This window comes from Onychomys torridus, chromosome 1, assembly GCF_903995425.1.
Source record: "Onychomys torridus chromosome 1, mOncTor1.1, whole genome shotgun sequence".
NCBI classification, from domain to species: Eukaryota; Metazoa; Chordata; class Mammalia; order Rodentia; family Cricetidae; genus Onychomys; species Onychomys torridus.
In genome coordinates this window covers 165394523-165414446 of record NC_050443.1, presented here as the reverse complement: position 1 = coordinate 165414446, position 19924 = coordinate 165394523, and the positions used below count along the sequence as shown (strand labels likewise).

The 19924-nt window shown below is 46.8% G+C and overlaps 1 protein-coding gene across 1 annotated transcript in view; it reads right to left on the bottom strand.

Annotated features, from left to right (window-relative positions):
- The window catches only part of Cnnm2 (cyclin and CBS domain divalent metal cation transport mediator 2), a 140246-nt gene that overhangs the window by 33378 nt on the left and 86944 nt on the right, over window positions 1-19924 (bottom strand). The window contains exons 2-4 of the mRNA XM_036171671.1: window positions 5930-6073; window positions 2274-2411; window positions 171-340 (exon numbers count right to left, since the gene is read on the bottom strand). Of these exons, the coding sequence (XP_036027564.1) occupies window positions 171-340; window positions 2274-2411; window positions 5930-6073 (452 nt within the window). The remainder of the gene's footprint in view (window positions 1-170; window positions 341-2273; window positions 2412-5929; window positions 6074-19924) is intronic.

The following is a 19924-nucleotide window of genomic DNA, read 5'->3' as shown; positions in this document are numbered from 1 at the left end:
CCCTGCCTCATATCAGAATCATCACCCAGCTATGCAAGCAGAGATCCAAGGCCCCCTATAAACACACATACGTAAGTTAAGTAGGCAAAGCCCCTTGCCTACAGCAGGCCTCCTCAGAGCAGAGAAGACGGGCGCTCAGTGAGGGTGAGCGAGCGTCGTTGACTCCTGACCTGCAGAATGAGGACGAAGTAGTCTACAGGTTTGTTTCTCTGGTAGAGGAAGCTCTCAGGGGCTTTCTTCTTCTTCTCATCATACTTCAGCTCCTGGATGACATTGGGGTGCTTTAGCAGCCTGAGGAGGATCTTCTCTGACATCTGGGATGGGCTAAATGCTTCTACTTCTAGAGACATAAACACAGCTTGACATTACACTTCAAAGAAGGGTGACTGAGGAGCTCAGAACACAAGGATGCACACAGATGAACCAGACTTCCGTTTGTGACCCCCTGGGGTCAGATTACCTGGAGAAATCACAAGAGTGGCATACACATGTCTGGTCCTTTTCAATCTTTCCTGTTCAGCCTGCCCTTGGTTTCTGTCTCAAATGAGTGCCCTGTACCTCTGATTGATGGAAATGAAAACCCACCATCAGCAGACTCCCTGCTTGAGTCCAGGACACCCTTCAACACAAGCCACAACAGCATGACCGTTTGCCCACAGCCAAGGGAGGAACCACTGGGGGGGGGGGGTGGGGGGTGGTTAGTGCCTGTGCATTGACCGGGCTCCACCTCCTGCTCTCCCACAATGCTCTCCTGAGGAATTCCAGGGACCACTCAGGGAGAAATTCAGAATAAAAGCAAGGCCGTGCACACATCAACATGCACTCCGACTTGCCAATGAAGAAGGAAATGGTAGTCAGCACTGACAAAGACAGTCACTTCGTTTCAAGTAACAGAAAACTCAAAGCTGCTGACTCCCAGGTGCCATTGTAAATGTGGACTTCATGGTCTCTCAGAGGTAGAGTAGGGTACCACTGAGTTGTAAGTGTGGTTCTTCCACAATGAGCAACAACAGTACCAGAACAGGAAGAGAATAATAGCAAAATATTGTCTAACTTATTTTTTAATTAGATGTTATATACAAAAGCTACAAATTCTGGATTCACATCTGTGACTTTTTCATAGTAAGACAGTACATTGCAGGGCATTTGGAAAATACAGAAAAATAAAGAAAATAAAAATCATCTGTAAGCTGACTGCTTAGAGTCATTCAGAAACAATTTGGTGAGTATTTCTTTCCAGTGCTTTGCCTAGGCATGTGTGCCTGTGTACTTGTGTGTATGAGTACACACAGAACCACAGTGTGGTCTTGGTATACACATACTCCGATATCCAGGAAGTCATGGATATTTTCCCATGTCATAAATGTGAACAGTGAGCACATCCATGGACCTGACAGTAGGTGATAGTCTACAACGTGTTCCTGCTGACCTTTCAGGGCACTTGTATAAACACATTGTATGTGGTTGAAACCTACTGGCCCATCTTGGAAACAGGTATCTTCTGCAAGCCTCTTGGAGCTTCCAGATTTTTCTCCCACTTCCCCTGGCCAACAGAGCTCACCCTTCATCTTAGAGGGCCACTTGGGGATGTGAGGGGATTGGTCAGTCTCTTAGGTCTTTCAACCATGACCACTTGGAAGTAGTCAGTGCTGGCTGGGCTGGTGGCTTTAACCATGTGAGCATTTGCCTCTGGATAGGGCCCAAGTTAACAATCTGACTTGAAGAAGCCACCAAGAAATCCAGGCCAAACTCATATAATCTTTCATTTCATCAAAACCGCAAAAGATAAGGATTTAATTCTGCATGTCTGCTTTTCTTCTTTGTGAGGTTTAGCACCTGCATTACCACTGGTGTCCAAGTGTTCTTCCAAGGCAAGCTGAAGAGAGAATTACTCAACTGTCCAATCAAACGAGGTGGTGCCTGGCTTGCACTGTCAGCCTACACCACCAGCTGGCTCCCAATGGGCTTAGCTGGAAGTAGATGACCTGGCCTACCGTACACATGCAGTGTGGCACTGACATTCATCCTTACCTTTCAGACCAATTTTAAGTTACTGGTCCACCCCTGGTAAATGTCTCAGAGGGTTCATGCCGACACTGAACACAGGAGAGGAGAGAATTTAAAGAGAACAAAACAGAACAAAAACAAAAAACAAAACACAAAGTGGCATTACTTGTCACCCCATTTCCCAGCCTCCACCCCCAGCCCCCCAGTCAGCATGGTGAGGAAGGCTCCAGGGCCTGCAGATTTCACACTGTGATAAGCACACTTGCCTGTTGCTAGGAAACGGTGCATGGCCAGGAGAAGCTGCGGTGATATTTTAACCTTCATCTCGCTGTCTGTCTGCTTAAAGGCAGAGAAGTCTTGCTTTCTCTCACGGTGGGCCACCTTCTTTTTTGTTCTGTTATCAGCTGAGGGGTTGAAAGAAAGAAAACAGATCAGGCTCTTCATGGACGAAACACCGGTTTGACCTCTCCAGGGACGGTGGACTGGGCTGGGAGCACAGCCGCTCCTCGTGGGCAGTAAGCCACAGCAGGAAACTGTCTTAGAGAGCCCCACAGACAGGATGCAACCCCTCAAGGAGCATACAGAATCACAGAGCAGCAGACCACCTCAAGTGCTCCCAACCACTGCAGGGGAGGAACAGCCACAGGCTCCACCCGAGGAAGCTGTCTGTGCCTCCTAGAGGGCCTCTGGCCTCAGGTGACAGACAAAGGAGATTCCTCCAGAACCAGGCTCCTTCCGGGAATTCCCTGCTCATCCTCCAGGCTTCATTCCTGCCCAGACTATCAGATGGTCAAGGTCAGGCAAACATGGGGCGATCCTGGAGGAATGAACCAGCATCCTCTGGAAGAGGCCAAGGAAGTCCTCAGTCCGGCTTTCGTTGCCGACTCCAGACAGCCATGCTTTGTGGAAACTTCACTTTTTGTTTCAGTTCTACATGTCACAAAGTAATTATTCTGTTGATTTTTCTCAGTCATTAAACATCATGAAAAGCCATTCTTGCCTTGTTAGGACACATGACGTCAGGTGGCAAACACCCCTGGCTATGGTTTGCCAACCTTGATCTAGAAGGGATCGCCTCCAAAGCCATTTTTTAACATAAAGTGCTGATGAAGAAAAACCCAACGTGACCCCAGCTGTGTACAGTGGTGTAGACTTGTAATTCCAGAACCTAGAAGGCTGAGGAAGGTGAATGACATGGCTAGCCTAGGCTACATGTGAAACTCCATCTCAAACATTACAACCTCAAAAGAAAGAAAGAAAGAAAAAGAAACTAAGGACTAGGACCCAGTGCTGTCTCTGCCCTCAGGGTCTGAATTACTGTCTCTTGTCCAGGCTCAAATGTCAGTGACTAGGCCTTCTGTGAGACTTCTACACGTCTCTCCCAAGTATTTTGAAAATCGGAACCTGTAAGTCAATATGAAACGTAAATAAGTTCTCTGATGGCAACTAGCTGTAATCATGGCTGACTTCTCACCTAGATTGAGATAACCCGGAAGTCACAAGTTCAGCATTTCGCACCAAGAGGTCACGCCATGCAACACTTCACCATGAACTGAATCCCCTCACTGGGGGTTTAGTAACATTTAGTAACATTTCCATAAAAAAGTATTTAAGATTTCATAAACATTTATATTGTCCCCCCAGTGGCAAGTGCTACCCCAGGGAAAACAGAAACAGACAGGCATAGATTCCATCTGAATGAAGAGGGACTGGGGACATGGCTCAGTGGGGAAGTAACCAGAGTCTGAGCTTGGAACCCCCATAAGGCAGGGGGAGAAAGGCACTCCACACCCAGGCTCTCTGCTTACCTCCACAAATGCACTGCACATGGGGGCTCACTACATCGGACAGGATCATAAAAGGATGGGAAGAGCATGTCAAACAACATTCTCTACTAGGAAGCCTCCGACTGTAGTGGGGAGCTGTTCTGTCTATGACCTTGAAGCACCACCCCCAGAGATGCAGCAGGAACTGCTCCACCTGCCTATGACCTTGAAGTACATGCCCCTGGGGCCTGGCCTCTTAGGACCCTTAAGACCTGAGACACACATAGGTATCACTCTCTTTGCTCCCTCGTGGACTTGAATTCGGTACTGATCCAGGCAGCTGGAACAGCATTCCAGAACCTGTGTCAAATCTGTTCTGTACAGTGAGTTTTTCCCCTTAATAAATTCTTTGCCCTTTAAACAGACTCCGAAGATTTCTTGCTTTATCTGACTACCTTCCAAATGTAAAAAGCATAAAACAGCCAAGAATGTATACAGATGTAAGGTAAACAAGGACACCCTTTTTAAAGATAATTCTTGGCAATTTAGAAGTTTTTCTTTCGTTGGGTGCTACAAAACTGGAGATTTTAAAATATATAACATTCCCTTGTAAAAAGACTGGATAAAGGGGTTAGGGATTTAGTTCATTGGTAGAGTGCTTGCCTAGAAAGTGCAAGGCCCTGGGTTGGGTCCTCAGCTCCAAACAAACAAACAAATAAACAAACAAACAAACAAAAGACTGGATAAAATCACTCTCCTTCTGAACAAGGCAAGCTCTTCCTGGAATGCCACAGGGCACTGGGATAGCCCAAGTCCCAGGGGCTCTGTTTCAAAGCTGAGAGGATTAACAGAGTTCAGAGGCTCTGTTCCCGCCCAACTCCCAGGAGCCTTGGCCTCCTTGGCATGATTAACTTTTCAAAGAGCTTCATATGGGGCTGGAGAGATGCTTCAGTGGTTCAGTGGCTGCTCTTCCAGAGGACCCAGGTTTAATTCCCAGCACCCACATGGCAGCTCACAACCACCTGTAACTCCAGTCCCAGAGGATCTACTACCCTCTTCTGGCACTCTCGGATACTACACTCATGTGATGCATGTATGCAGGCAAAATACCCATGCACAAAATAAACAAATTTTAAAAAGAAAGATCCTCACATGACAAGGTGGGGCTGAGGGTAGAAGCCGAAGCTCCCTGGTGCAGGGAGTGGGTGGTGCACGCCAATGAAACAAGCTGCAGGTCCAGTACTCAGGGGGCAAGTTCACTGAGCCTGGGACTGCCTGATCTAAATACTCACCATTCCCATCTGCCCTTCAAAAGAAGGCCGTGAGGCAGACAAGAGAACTACATTCTCTGTGCGCATGGTGAATTATGTACCTGTTCATGCATCTGTGGAGGGCAGAGGTCAACATTTGAATGTGCTCGTCTATTGCTGCCTACCTACTTCATTTCTTTATCTATCTCTTTCTTTGTTTGTTATCTGGGAAAGGATATCTTGTTGAGCCTAGAGCTCACCAACTGGCCTGAGGAGTCACAACGCCCCCCACCCCCAACACTATTTTCGAATCTCTGCCTCCCAGCACTGGAATCACTGTCACACAACACCACCCCCAGCTTTCATGTGGATACTAGGAACCCAAACATCCTGCCACCTGAGCATCTCCACAGCTCTGCTATTCTTACTGTGCACACCCGGCATTTCAACTATCCTTGCTCAGTTCATCTACCCCTGACCCATAGGTTCTGGAACAAGGAAATGTAATCAGCTGTCACCTATCAATTTCACTAAACAAATTCTCTTGTTAAATATGTGAATTATAAACTCAAGGGGAAACAAACTTATTTGAAAACACTTTGCCTAGCTGTGTAGCATAAACCAGCACAGAAGGGTGTAAAACTGAAAAACCGAGAGCAGAGTTTCCTGTCTTGGGTGTGGACTCATGGCCAAGAGAAGCTGCCTATGTTAGAGCAGCTGGACTCAACGTCACTGAATCTGCCTCTTCTTCTGCTTCGGTAAGGCACCAGGCAGCCCTGCGAGGCAGCACAGAGCCTGCACACACACCGTGTGATTATAGCAGAGAGCCCAACACCGGGGAGCAGTGTTTACATGGCAGGCTGGGCAGCAGCAAAGGTCTGGACACACACAGACACTGGTACTTACTGTACAGGTCTGTCTCATCCAAGATCTCAGACTTGATGATTTCTTCAATCACGTCTTCCAAGGTGACAATCCCCAGGACTTCATAAAACGGGTCCCCTTCACCCTCATTGTTCACACGCTGCACAATGGCCAGGTGAGATTTACCTTCAGAGACAGAAGACAAAGGCAGAGGTCATTTCCCAGGCTCCTAGCAGGCTCCTTAGGTGCCTTATGAACAGCCACAGATGCTTCTTCTCTCTTTCTGTATGGGGGGCAAACTGGGCCTTGTTCCTTCTATCACTCTGCCAGGTCAAGCTTTGGCCCGCCTAATCACTCTCCACATTATTTTTGAGACAGGCTCTAGCTGATTCTCCAGGATGGCGGGCCAGTGAGGAGCCCTGGATCCTTCCTCCTGTCTCCACCTTCCCAGTACTAGGGTTAAAAAGCACACATTGCTGTACCTGGCATTATCTTTCACTTGCATGTGAAGCCCTGAAGCTGACATTAGGTAGCCTCCTCCATCACTCTTCACTTTTGTGGCAAGGTCTCTCACTAAACCTAGAGCTCACAGAAACTGGCTAATCTACCCCAGGGTCCTGTCTCTGCCTCTGGAGGCCACCATACCTGCCCAACTTTTATACAAGCGTTGAGGATCTGAACTTTAGTCTTCATGATTATGTGGCAAACACTGTCTACTGAGCCATCTCCCTGGCCCTCCTGCCTTGCTTTTTTACATGGGTGCTGGGGATTCAAACTCAGACATTTGTGTAGCAAAGCACTTTACTGATAAAGCAATCTTCGACAGCACAGGCAGCATTTTTTTTTTTTCAGCAAAATTAGATAGTGAGTCATTAAAGTCTATGTTTCAGCATTTTTAAGTGTTAACAATTCCACAACCAAATGATGAGGCTTCCTGAGCCATTAAGGCAGGGATACTGAGGAGCACCATTGTCCACAGGCTGCCCTGTACCTAGCTCTTTACTTCTTAATGGACATGGCATTCGGCTCTTTCCTCCGTGAGACATTAACAGTTCTCTCAAAAGGAGAGAGAACTCCACAGATCTCCAGGGAAGTCCAAGACCTTTGAGGCAGTGCCATGTCCCCCCAAGTCCTAAAATGTTACTGGCCTTCTCCACTGTGCTGATCCTGGACCACAGTGCAAAGATCCCTTGATTGTCCCAGAATGCCATCCTGGAAATAAACAGCAGTCATCACTACCCACCAGCACATACCCACAGTAGGAAGGGAGAGCCCCCGTCTCTAAGAACATCTTCACTATAGTAATACAATTAGATCCTTACACCAAATGGGCATCTTTAAACATTCCACTTGATGACCTGAGACACACAACACAGTCTAATGTAACAATGGTTGTCTTGAGAAAAAGACACTTATGTGGCCTGGCTGTGAGTTGCCTTCAACACCCTTTACTTTTTATGGCCCTGGGAAAGGAACCTAGAACCTCAGATATGCCAGGTGAAGACTTTACCAATGAGCATACATCCACCCAGGCCAAGCTGATGTCACAAAACAGAATGACCACATGACAAAGCGTGGTTTAGACATGGGTATCTGGTAGACAGACATTTGGACGGGAATCAACAAGTGAGCTTATTTTGTCAAAAACATGGGCAGAATTTGATGTTAATGATTAAAAAATTGTAATTTCGGGCTGGAGAGACAGCTCAGCAGTTAAGAGCACTGGCTGTTCTTCCAGAGGTCCTGAATTCTCAGCAACCACATGGTGGCTCACAACCATCTGTAATGAGATCTGGTGCCCTCTTCTGGCATGCAGGCAGAACACTGTATACATAATAAATAAATATTTAAAAATAAAGAAAAAGATTGTAATTTCAGTAGAAAATTATAATTCTAAGGAACTCACTCCAATATCATGGTTCTGATACATTCTTAGTAAAGGCTTTTGTGTGCAATGAGTATATATGTGTGTGTGTGTGTGTGTGTGTGTGTGTGTGTGTGTGTACACGAGAGACATGAGTGTGCCTGTGGAGGCCAAGTGTGCCTTCTCCATTGATACTCTCCTACTGTTTGAGACAAGGCGTCTCACTGGACCTAAAGGTCACCGACTGGCTGGACTGCCGGCCTGTCAGCCCTCAGAGCAGGGCTGGCCTTACAGGCATGTGCTGCCATGCCCCGCTTCTTCTGAGTGCTGGAGGATCCAAGCTCAGGGCTTCATCAGTTCACAGCAAGCCATTTCCCAGCCCTCAGTAACGGCTTCTTTGAAGAGATGGGTGGTCATAGTAATGAATGCAACCATTAAAATAGTGAGCATTCTGGTGCCTCCACCTTTTAAAGAGCTACAAAATTGAGTGAGCAAATTCTTTTGAGACTTATGTTTTTATTTTATGTGCTGGAAGTTTTGCCTACATGTATGTCTGTGTACCACATATATGCCTGGTACCCATGCAGGTCAGATAAGGAATGCTGGACCTCTGGGACTGGTGTTGTAAGCCACCAACATAGAAATTGAATGACCCCAGGTAGGTCCTCTGGAAGAGCAGCCAGTGCTCTTAACTGCTGAACCGTCTCTCCAGCCCTGCTAATTTTTTCAACTATGGCAATAATGTGAGAATTATGCATGGATAAAATAATCCCGAGTATGGGCCTTTTAAAAAGTTTTTTTTTTATTATTTATTTTAAATCATTTGTATATGAGTATGTTTTTAAGTGGGCCTATGCATGTGGGTGCAGGTAGGTGCCTGTGGAGGCCAGAAGGAGTCATCCAAACCCCTAGAACTAGACTTACAGGCGGTCTGTGCAGCCCAACAAGGGTGCTGGGAACTGAACTAGAATCCTCTGGAAGAACATCATGTGCTCTTAACTATTGAACCATCATCTTCCCATCCCCACAGCAGACTTTAAAAAGAAACATGAACAGGTGAGTAGGGACCAAGGCAGGTAGAATGCCATGTGTTCCAGGCCAGCCTAGGCTACAGAGACAGTGTTTCAAAAGTTCTAGGCTAGCCTAGGCTACAGAGACAGTGTTTCAAAGAAAAAAGAAAAAAGCAACCTAAGGGCCAGCGACCTAGCTCAGCAGCTACAGAAGTTTGCCAAACAGATGGAGCAGATAACCTAAGTTTGATCCCTGGATCCTGTGGTAGAAAGAAAACTGGCAGCCGGGCGGTGGTGGCGCACGCCTTTAATCCCAGCACTCGGGAGGCAGAGGCAGGAGCATCTCTGTGAGTTCGAGGCCAGCCTGGACTACAGAGTGAGATCCAGGAAAGACACAAAGCTACACAAAGAATCCCTGTCTCGAAACAAAAACAAAAACAAAACAAACAAGCAAACAAACAAAAACAAAAAACCCCAAAAAGTTGTTCTCTGACCTCCACACATGCACCTTTGCATATACACACCTGTGCTTTTTCCCTGCACACATATGCAAGTAACAAATAAAATTTAAACAAACCAAAACCAAAAAAGGAAAGCATCTTCACCAGGGACTCCATCATTACACCTTTCATTGTCATGACACTGTCAAAGTGTCATGCCATCGATACATTAGTCTCAACTCCAGACACTTTGTTTGGACTTCACTGATTTTTCCAAAAAACATTTTTTCCTGCTTCCTTGTCCAGCACCCCACTGTCCAGCTGCATGTCTCCCCAGTCTCCTATGGCCTACAGCAGCTGCTTAGTCTGTGTTTCATGACTTTGATCATCTTGAGGTGTGCTGCTCAGGTCCCTTCCAGTCACCAACCCTCTGCTACCTCCCAAGGAAGGAGAGAACATGGTTCTGTGTGGATAGGCTGCAGAGGGGTATTACTCATACATTATATTCCTCAAAGTTCTTCTGCAAAGATTTCAAGTAAAAGAGTGTTTTCAGGATTGAGTCCCCAACGCCCATCGGCAGGACTTCAGTCTACAGTGTAGACAACCTGTAATAAACTTCTACTGGGTGGGGTGTGGTGCACACACCTTTAATCCCAGCACTCGGGTGGATCTTTGTGAGTTTAAGGCCAGTCTGGTCCACACAGCAAGTTTTAGGGCAGCTAAGGCTGTACAAAGAGACCTTGTCTCAAAAGAAAAGAAACAAAATATCTCCTGGGCTAGGGAATGAAGGGCTTACCTCACAAGCACCAGGCCCAGAGTGTGGATCTCCAGAACCCATGTCAAAAGCCAAGCACAGTGCACATGTCAGCAACACCAGTTTGGGGGCAGCACAGACAGGCAGACCTGTGGCACTCATTAGCCTACTTGTCTGGCTGAACTGATGAGCTTCAGGACCATGAGACTGTCTCAAAAAATAAAACGTAAATGACCGAAGAAAGAGACCTAAAGTCTACCTCTGGCCTCCACACGGGCGAATCCACAGTCTTACACTAACAAGTAGTACTGCACTCACACACACCATTCAACAAAGGGGAGCTGGGGGTAATGTCAGATGTCAGGACAGTATAAACCTCCCTTTTCCAGTGTCTGCCTGTGAGGACAGGCTTTGCTCATCTGCTCCAACAAACCCACACTGCAGAGTGAAGGCAGGAGTGGGTGTGAGTCCAGCTGCCACAGATCCAGGACAACACAGACGTAAGAACATCTACACGCGGCTTTCTGTTTTTGAAAACAGCTAGATGGAATAAAAATGCTATTTAGTCAACACACAACCGGCCTTTAAAATGGCTTGATAGGAAAATATGTTTTAAGTTTCATGGTTTTCAATTCATATACAGTAAATATCAAAAGTTGTAATCCATATAACAGAAGTTTAATGGGTTTTTTTTTTAGTTAGTCATTATTGTGTGTGTGCTCTGTGGGGGTCAGGAAACAACCTTTGTGGAATGAGGTCAGGTTCTACCTTCAGGTGGGTTCCGGGAACTGCCCTCAGGAAGGCAGGCTTTCCAGCAAGTGCCTTTAGCTGCTGAGTCATCTCTCTGGCCCTGTCAATAATTTTTATGAATCTAAAAGATCTGTTAAATTTAACAAATTAAAAGGACCATGTGACAATGCTCTGTGTTGCTGCGTTAGGGGATGCATGAGGGTCAAGGAAGAATTGGGCTCCCGAGTTGAACAGTCTTGGTTGTGAACTCTAGCAACTGCCTGCCCCCACTCCAGCATCAGGAGTTGATCACCAAACAGGAGGATTTCTGAGCTCCAGTCTCCTTATCTCAAAAAACAGGCTGTGGTAACCGCTCCTGCACTAGGTTGGTAGGAAGGCTGATACCCAACAGAGAGGTGCCCACAGTTCACGGCGTGATCAATAAGGAGTAACTCATTGTTATGGTAACTCATATTGGTCTAAGGTACCAACAACTTATAACCAGCTTAACGGGAAGAAGAGAATCTAAGTTAAATATATACAGTGATTTCGAGACAGGTTTCAATTTCAGAATAGTCTTTTAAAACACAAAAAGACATCTCTCAAACATAGTATTGGTTTTCTCAAAGCATCTAAAATAAAACTATAAAGGAAGTGAATAGAAATATGATACAGAAACTTCAAAATCAGTTAATATTCGTATAACTTTTAAAAAATGACAGGGCATACAAGGAGTGCTTTAAATATAAGGCTAGGTAACCTGAAGTGGGCAAGTTCAGCTAAACTAAACCGGCCAGCCAAACTTCAAATATTCTCAGGAGACTAGCTGGCTCAGGCTCCTAGTACTCAGAAGTGGCCCTGGTTCTGCAGGATGGCTGGCCCTGCTGCACCCACAAATCTATGCTTCTATCCTGCTAATTGCCACTGAGGTGACAATGTTTGCAAGTCTAGAAATGTGGGTTGTTCAACAATTAGGTATCCTAATAGTTTTCATCCCTAGCAAGCTCACATTCAAAGGACAGAAATATTTTGAGCAAAGGAGACTTGGGGGAAACTTAGGAGCCACAGATACAAACCATACAGGAAGTCAAGTCTGCTCTGGCCTAGCCATTAGGGCAGTGGGTTTCTCACATCTGCCTTCCCAAGGACCCAGCATAAGCAGTTAAAAATTCTTGGTGAATGCTGTCTGTCGAGAAAGTTAAATTCTTTTGCTATTCCCAGCTTGTGATCATTTAAAAGGAATTTTCCAAAGCAAGGTCTAATATTAGACTCAAAATGAAGTTTCCATTCCACTGAGGCGCTTCGCTCACCAAAGTAACTACTGCATAATCAGATTGTCTCGGAGCGACTCGTTTACATGCATATGGACATACTTGAAATACCAGCTCCAAAGCACCACAGATCTGTGAAGGGCCTTACTCTGGGGGAAGCCATTTTTGTGAATTAGGCTTCTTGGACTGAAATGAAGCTTTCCTCCAAGCCCCTGACAACCACTCATACCCTCACCTCTAACTTGAAGCTTTTGCACTGCCCCAGAGCCACATTCTCTTGGTTCTGGAATTCCTATTTCCTGAACCCACTTCCTGGTGTGCAGCTCAAGGGGATGTTTGGGGGTGCCTCTGGGGACCATGATTCCAGGCACCTGCCCCACTAGCCACTCACTGTAGGAACCTGAGTCTTTAGGCTTCACCTGGAGATAAAAGAAAAATGCAAACAACTTTCTCAGAAAGAAAATGGTAAAAGTGAACTTTATCTTTTGATCTGAGAGAGGGTCTCCTTCCACAGCAAAGACCGGCTTCAAACTCACAGCAATCCTCCTGTCTCAGCCAGAATAGGAACTCTCTTGGCTGCACGGTTGGATGGAAAGTTGAATGGAAAGCAGAAAAGCCATTTAGAGGCACATAAAGGTCTGCAAACTGGATGTGCGGTGGTTCAAGGCTCTGAGGCCAGCACCTGGAGGCGGAGGCGAGAGGCTAGGGAGCTGAGGTCAAGTTCTTCACCAGCTTCAACCACATGGGACCATGTCTCAAAAAGTAATAACCCAAACATGAGAAAAAGATTAAACATGGATCGGTTCTCACTTCTAAAGAACAAAAGTACAGGGCAGGTGAGCAGGCTCAGTGGGGAAAGGCACTCACCACCAATCCTGACATATACTCAATGTCCCCTCCACAATAAGCAAAAAAATAAAAAATACAGACGTCAACAAAATGTGTAATTTTATGTATCAGAAAATGCCAAGACTTTGAATGATTTATAAAGCAAAGCACGGGGCCAGGGATAAGGCTTAGTTGGTAGAATGCCTGACTGGCACACAGGGGCCCCAGCTTCAGACTCTGACACAACACAGAACAGAATGTGGTGGTACACACCATAGTCCCAACACTCAGGAGGTGGAGGCAAGATGGTCACAAGTTCAAGACCATCCTCTGTTACACAGAGAGCCTCAGGCTAGCCTGAGCTACATGAAACCCTATCACCAGCATGAGGCTTGGAAAGGGCGTTCTTTGGCCCAGCTATAAGGTGTTACAGTATTAGTGACTTTTAACTCTTCTGTATTTAAACCTGTAACCTCTGGCTTCCTAGTTGGGTCCTTAAATGGGACCACAAAGTAGGGCAAAAGAGAAAAATCTAATTTTAGGGTGCAGGGCTCTGGCTCTACCTCTGCTGGGTTCCAAACTGTGACATGATTATGTAAGTCATCAGCCAGGTGGTCTCCTACTGCGTGTACTCAAGGCAAAGCCCTGCACAGGTGGCACTTAAGAACCAAGTCTTGACTGTGAGCTAGACCAGGTAACACATGCAGAGTAGAGTGAAGGTCAAGTTTCTCCATGCCCTGTGTGTCAGAGTTCCTTATTTGTGTCTTCTCTGCGGCTGGTAGGCCAGGCCAGAATGCTAAGGGGTCACTACTTCAGCATGCGGCCAGGTGTAAGAATCTTTCTCTGGCTCGCCAGCGAGCTCCCAAATAATGACATGGAGACTTACTAATTATGAAAGCTCAGCCTTAGTGTGGGCTTGTCCCACTAGCTCTTATAACTTAAAATAACCTGCTTTTATTAACCTACATTTTACCATGTGGCTTTTTACCTTTCTTTCATTCTGTATGTCCGACTCCCTCCCAGTCTCATTGGCCTCTCTCCTGTACCTCCATTATCTCCTCCTACTTCCTCTCTCTGCCGGAAGTTCTGCCTATACCTCCTGCCTAGCTATTGCCATTCAGTTCTCTATTAAACCAATCACAGCAATACATCTTCACAGTGCACAAATATCCCACAACAGTTGGGCTCAAATATTCAGCGTCAGATACCATCTGTGTTTTGATTATCAGCTGATCTCAATACCCAACAGGATCAGGCTGAAAAGAGTGTGTGTCACCGCCTGATGAAAAGACAGGCGCCTTTGCTCGCCTTCCTTGCTGGCAGGAAGTGACGGGAAGTTCAGCATCAGACAAACTGAAACAGCTGGGGAGGAGAGCCAAGGGGGTGGATGAAGAAACCAAATTAAGAACAAGCACACACAGCTGTGCTAATAAAAAGTGACATCCAGTAGTCAAAAGACCTAATGATGTGAGCACAAGGCGAGGGGAGCCTGTGGAGTCTTCAGACATGACTCAGGGCAGGAAGTAAAGAAATAGGCAATCCTGTAAAGAGAAACAAGCTGGCATGTCAGGTTCGCCATTACTGCTGCGCTGCGCAGCTCCAGGGGGCACTTCGAGAGGGACGTCACTCCCTCACCCACGAAGGACAGAGCAAATGAAATGCTTGGCAGGCCTCCTAACAAAGCTACAGTAGGAACTCAATAAACAGGAATCAGTAGAGCTCCCAAGAGGCTGCTCCATGGTACTCATGGAGAGAGAAATGAGTGTTCGCCAAGCCTGAGCTCTGGCCCCAAATCACTACTAACCTGAGATGGGAGACACAATTTAATGACTAGACCGTGTTGGTCAAGGAAGGAAGCCAACACACTTTAAATGTCATGAGAATTGGGTTTAATCCGACTTAAATGAACGGAGTGATTAGGTGAGATCTGCCTAGAACATCACACGTAGGTCATAAAATCCTCACTCTGTAAGTATCAAGAACTCAACAGTCACATGAGTTCACTTATTCATTCAACAGATGTGTACTAAATGCCCAAGCTCACTCCACAGGAAACAGAACAAAGCTTTGGCTGTCAAGGAACATTCTAGCAGGAAGGCAGACACTAAGGGAAACAGACAGAAAGGCACAAGGGATTGTGCTTGCCGTGCTGTGAGGAGGGAAAAGGTGGGGGGTCACACTTAATATGGCATGACTGGAGGAAGTAGACATGCTGGGTAGTCTGTGGGAAGAGGAACGGCAGAGTCCCTGACAGAGGAATACTTCACGTACTGAAGGAACAGAGACAAGGCCAGCGTGGTTGGAACAGAACCAGCAGAGGAAGGAGTTAATGGGCAGAGCTGGGGCAACGCAGTCCATGAAAAAGTCAGATGGCTACCTTCACAGTCCACTGGACTGACTTAGAATCACCTAGATACACCAGTCAGGAGGTGGTGGTGCACACCTTTAGTCCCAGCCCTTGGGAGGCAGAGGCAGGTGGACCTCTTGTGAGTTCAAGGCCAGCCTGGTCTACAAAGTTCCAACACAGCCAGGGCTGTTACACAGAGGAAACCCTGTCTTGAACCACCCCCTGCCCCCCCCCCCCCGCCAATCACATAGGCTTGTCTGTGACAGTTTCCAGAGAGGTTTCACTGATGGAGGGAGGACCATTCCACCAGCTGGAGAGTGTGTGTGTGTGTGTGTGGGGGGGGGGGGGGGGATGTGTATGCGGATTACCAGCACTCATTGCTCTATGTCTGCAATGTAAACACAGTGTGACCTGCCACCTCACACTCCACTGGCATGCCTTCCCTGACAGGAGGGACCCTCAAACCATGAACCAAAGCAAAGCCTTCTTCCTAAGTTGTATTTTGTCAGGTATCTGGAAGCAGAGGTGAGAAAAGCTAGCGTTTACTCTGGGATGGCGAGTCACTGGAAGGTTCTGAGCAGAACAGAGGTGTGACCTATGTGGCATTTTAAGAGTTCATCCTGGCTGCTGTGTTGACAATCCTGAGCAGCTGGTGAAAAAGAGCATAGGGCAGGGTGGAAGCAGCGAGGCCAGAGAGGAAGACACTTCATATTCTGAGAGAGAGAGAATGGTGGTGTGGACAGGTTGGTGGTAACGGCAGGTGCAGGCTTGGGTGGATATTCTTTTCGACTGTTCACAGAATGGCCAGAGACTTGACTGACTGCAGCAGCACCCCCTCCCTTTGCTCAACATCTTCAGCCTTCACGATGTATTCATGAATTTAAGGGTGCAGACATGCGGGGGAGGAGGCACATGTGGCCAAGCCTAAAAACCTGGGTTTGGTCCCTAGACTCACACAGGAGAAGCGAAGAACCAATACACACAAGCTGTCCTCTAACCTCCACATTTGCGCTACATCACTTGCATGCACACACACACACACACACACACACACACACACACACAAATGTAATTTTTTTAAAGATTTATTTATTTATTATGTATACTGAAGAGGGAGCCAGATCTTATTACAGATGGTTATGAGCCACCATGTGGGTGCTGGGAATTGAACTCAGGACCTCTGGAAGAGCAGTCAGTGTTCTTAACTGCTGAGCCATCTCTCCAGCCCGTAATTTTTTTCTGGTTGTTTTTTTTTTGTTGTTTGTTTGTTTGTTTTGTTTTGTTTTTTGAGACAGGGTTTCTCCATGTAAGTTTTGGTGCCTGTCCTGGATCTCACTCTGTAGACCAGGCTGGCCTTGAACTCACAGAGATACACCTGCCTCTGCCTCCTGAGTGCTGGGATTAAAGGCGTGTACCACTGCTGCCCAACGTAATTTTTTTTAATGTATTGTGTATTTGTCTTTTTGGTTTCTACTGTGTGTGTATTACTACTATAACAATAAGTAGCTGGAAGCCGGGTGGCGGTGGCACACAACTTTAATCCCAGCACTCGGAAGGCAGAGTCAGGTGGATCTCTGTGAGTTCAAGCCCAGCCTGGGCTACAGAGTGAGTTCCAGGACAGCCAGGGCTACACAGAGAAACCCTGTCTCAAAAAACCAAAACCAAAACAAACAAACAAACAAAAAAATTTAAGGATCATTAAAAAGAAATAATTTTGGGTTGGAGATTTAGCTCAGTGGTAGGAGCGCTTACCTAGCAAGCGCAAGGCCCTGGGTTTGATCCTCAGTTAAAAAAAAAAAAAAAAAAAAAGAAAGAAAGAAAGAAATTTCATTTTCAGTTCTCTGATGGCCCCCACACCTCCTGACCCACTACTTCAGGGTCAGCTCAGAACCAACCTGTTGACTGCCATTTTAACAGAAGCTCACCAGTTCCCTGAATGTAATGGGGGAGGGTTGTAGGGTCCTGTCCAGGTTCTGCCCAAAGACAAGTCAGGTGGAGACTCAGAGAATTCGAAGGAAAGGCTGGCAGCCTCCCAGTGACAGCCTAAATAAAATGGGCCAAGTGGAGCTGGGTAGAGACCCACTCAAGGCTTTGCAGGATACCACTGGCTTGTGTCAGGCCCAGAAAAACCAATACGAAGAAGAGAGGGACGTCCAAAGAGTCTCCCACGTCAAGAGGTAGGGAACATCTAGAGAACACCAGGACCTGTCACAAAAGAGTGGCAGACACCATGGAAGACTATGAGGGGTGTATAGTTTTCCATAGTGCAATGACCACAGGATTCAGCAATGGGATCATTACTACTGACAGAAACTGCCATGTCGAAAAGCAGGGCCGGGCCATTCAGGGAGCAACCCTGTACCAGTCACCCCAACTTGACCTCAAGGCCAGACAACCTGGAACATCTCTGGAGCAGCTAAAAACACCAAGGTTCACATCAAAGGGACCTAAAATGAGCAGCTGGAGGGTAGAAGTCTCCAAGGGACAGGGGCAATACAAGGGACAGGGGGCCAGCCACACAAGGAACAACACCCTAGGTTCCTGGCACAACCACTGATAGAGGGAAGATGATCCCAGAGACAGAGGTCTCCGGAGTGTGGGTCAGAAGACAGCACGTACCAGTTACAACTCACAACTCTAACTCCAAATGCAGGAAAGAGGTGGCAGACGGGGTGGATGCCGCACTGACTGATGGGAAAGTTTCACAGTAGCCTTAACAGGGCCACAGAGAATTCATAGCTGCTGGCTGAGTCAGTGGGCTCCACTCCTGGGTGGGAAGGCAGGCTCGGTAGGAGGCCCACTGACACTTGGGTGGTGAAGACACAGCGGTTTCCATACAGACAGTACCAGTTCAGAATAGCACCGAATCGGTGGGCAGGGAGGTAAGCATCGTCTCCCATCACACATGACACCTCAGAAAGGTAGGCTCTTGATAGAGACCAGTGTTTGAGCCTTCCTGGGCTCTTAATACCTTAACACCTCCCTTAACTTATAACTTTACCAACGGTACGAAGTGTTCTAGGCAGCTTTTCCATTTCCCCTCAGGTGGAAACTTGCAATTCTCAACTCTGAGACCGAATTGTCTAAATTCTCCCAAAGCACCTGTCCCGCTCCACCTTACACTGAGGTCCTTTTCTTCTCCTGTGCTAGGTCCTCACTTCCCACCATTCTCCTACAGCACCTAGCCCAGTGGTTCTCAACCTCCCCGAGGCTGCGACCCTTCAACACAGGTTTTCCTGCTGTGGTCACTCCAAACCATAAAATTATTTTTGTTCCTGCTTCATAACTGTCATTTTGCTGTTGTGATCATGATGCAAATGGTCTCAGGTGATCCCCGTGAAAGGACCCAGAGGGTGGTAACCCACAGGTTGAGAACCATTGACCTCACCTACAGTTCATTCTCTGCACACGACAGGAGAGAAGAGGCCAGCAATCACAGGACTCCAACTCCTCACTCGTTGCCTCCTTCATAAAAGCTTGTCCCACCACAGCCACCTGGGCTCTGGGATGCCTTGGCTCTCAAGAGGTGTCGTTCTTGATAGGAGATAGAAATGGGCCCTTTGCTCACCCATTTCCCCCTCAAACAACAGAAACAGAAACCCAGAGGAAACCTTCCTTACAGGTCACACAACTCATATGAAAAGCAACTTTTTCATGGATTTTTCTAGCAATACACAGATGCATGCTTACATGCGTGTGGATCTACTGTCTGCTATGGTGATTGATCTGATATTGCAGTAAGAGCTACAGGGGCTTAGCTTGCCAAAGGAGAAGTAACATGACTGGATTTCATTTAGGGAGTTAGCACCTAACTATTTCTGTACTCCTCAAAGCCCGAAGTAAAAAGAAAACAGCAAACTTCATGTTTTGTTTTGTTTTTCTCTTAAGGGCTTATTTTACCTAACTGTCCCCACTAGGCTAACTACATTTTTTCCAACTGAATTTTCCCACCATAAAGTAACCAGAAAAATGTGACACAGATCTTAAAATAGTGCTCCATAAACAATGCGTGCGTGTGTATATATAGAAGCACTTGCTGTATATAGAAGTCACTGGGTCTAAATGATGATAGCTGCCGCTATTCTAGGACACAAAAGTCCCCTTTACCAAAAGCATTACTATTTCCAAAAATCCCAAAGGCTGATGAGTAAGTGGCGTGGGCCTCTCATGGGGCGGGGCCTCCACACAAGCCGAAGTGACGTACACCCAGTGTGGCCTGAGCCTGAGGAGATGTTTATGTGATGCAGATATTACCTCTCGATAAGCCCATGCCGTTGTTCAAAATCTGAATTATACTAATGCAGGGGTAGGGTGGTTGGGTTTTCAATGGTTGGCTTACTCCTACTCTTTAGCTGCTGGAGCAACCCTGAGGTCAGGGCAGTGGCTACTGACTGGGTGATCATGCCCTGTGGGATACACGTACGTGTTTGGAGGCAGAGGCTGGGCCTCATCAGCAGTGCACACTCTGAATTGAATCTCTAGCACCTTCTGAGAAAACAGACAGAGAAAAAAAGCAAAGAGAAACAGTCGAGAAGCCTCTTCCCCCAGTGGCGGAGCAGTCTTAGGTGAAGTTGAAGGTCTTGGCCTCCTTGCCAGCGACCTCGCTCCCCCACACTGCTGCCTTGAGCAGCCTCTCCAATGGTCTCAAAGTTCATCCACTTTCCCTAAGAACCTATTTCTTAACCCTGAAGTGGAGATGAACTCCTCCTTCATTCTTCAGCCTAGAATCTATGGCCCTAAAATTACTGGGGAAATGGGAAATGCCATTCAATCTGAATCTTTTCCGTGAATGTG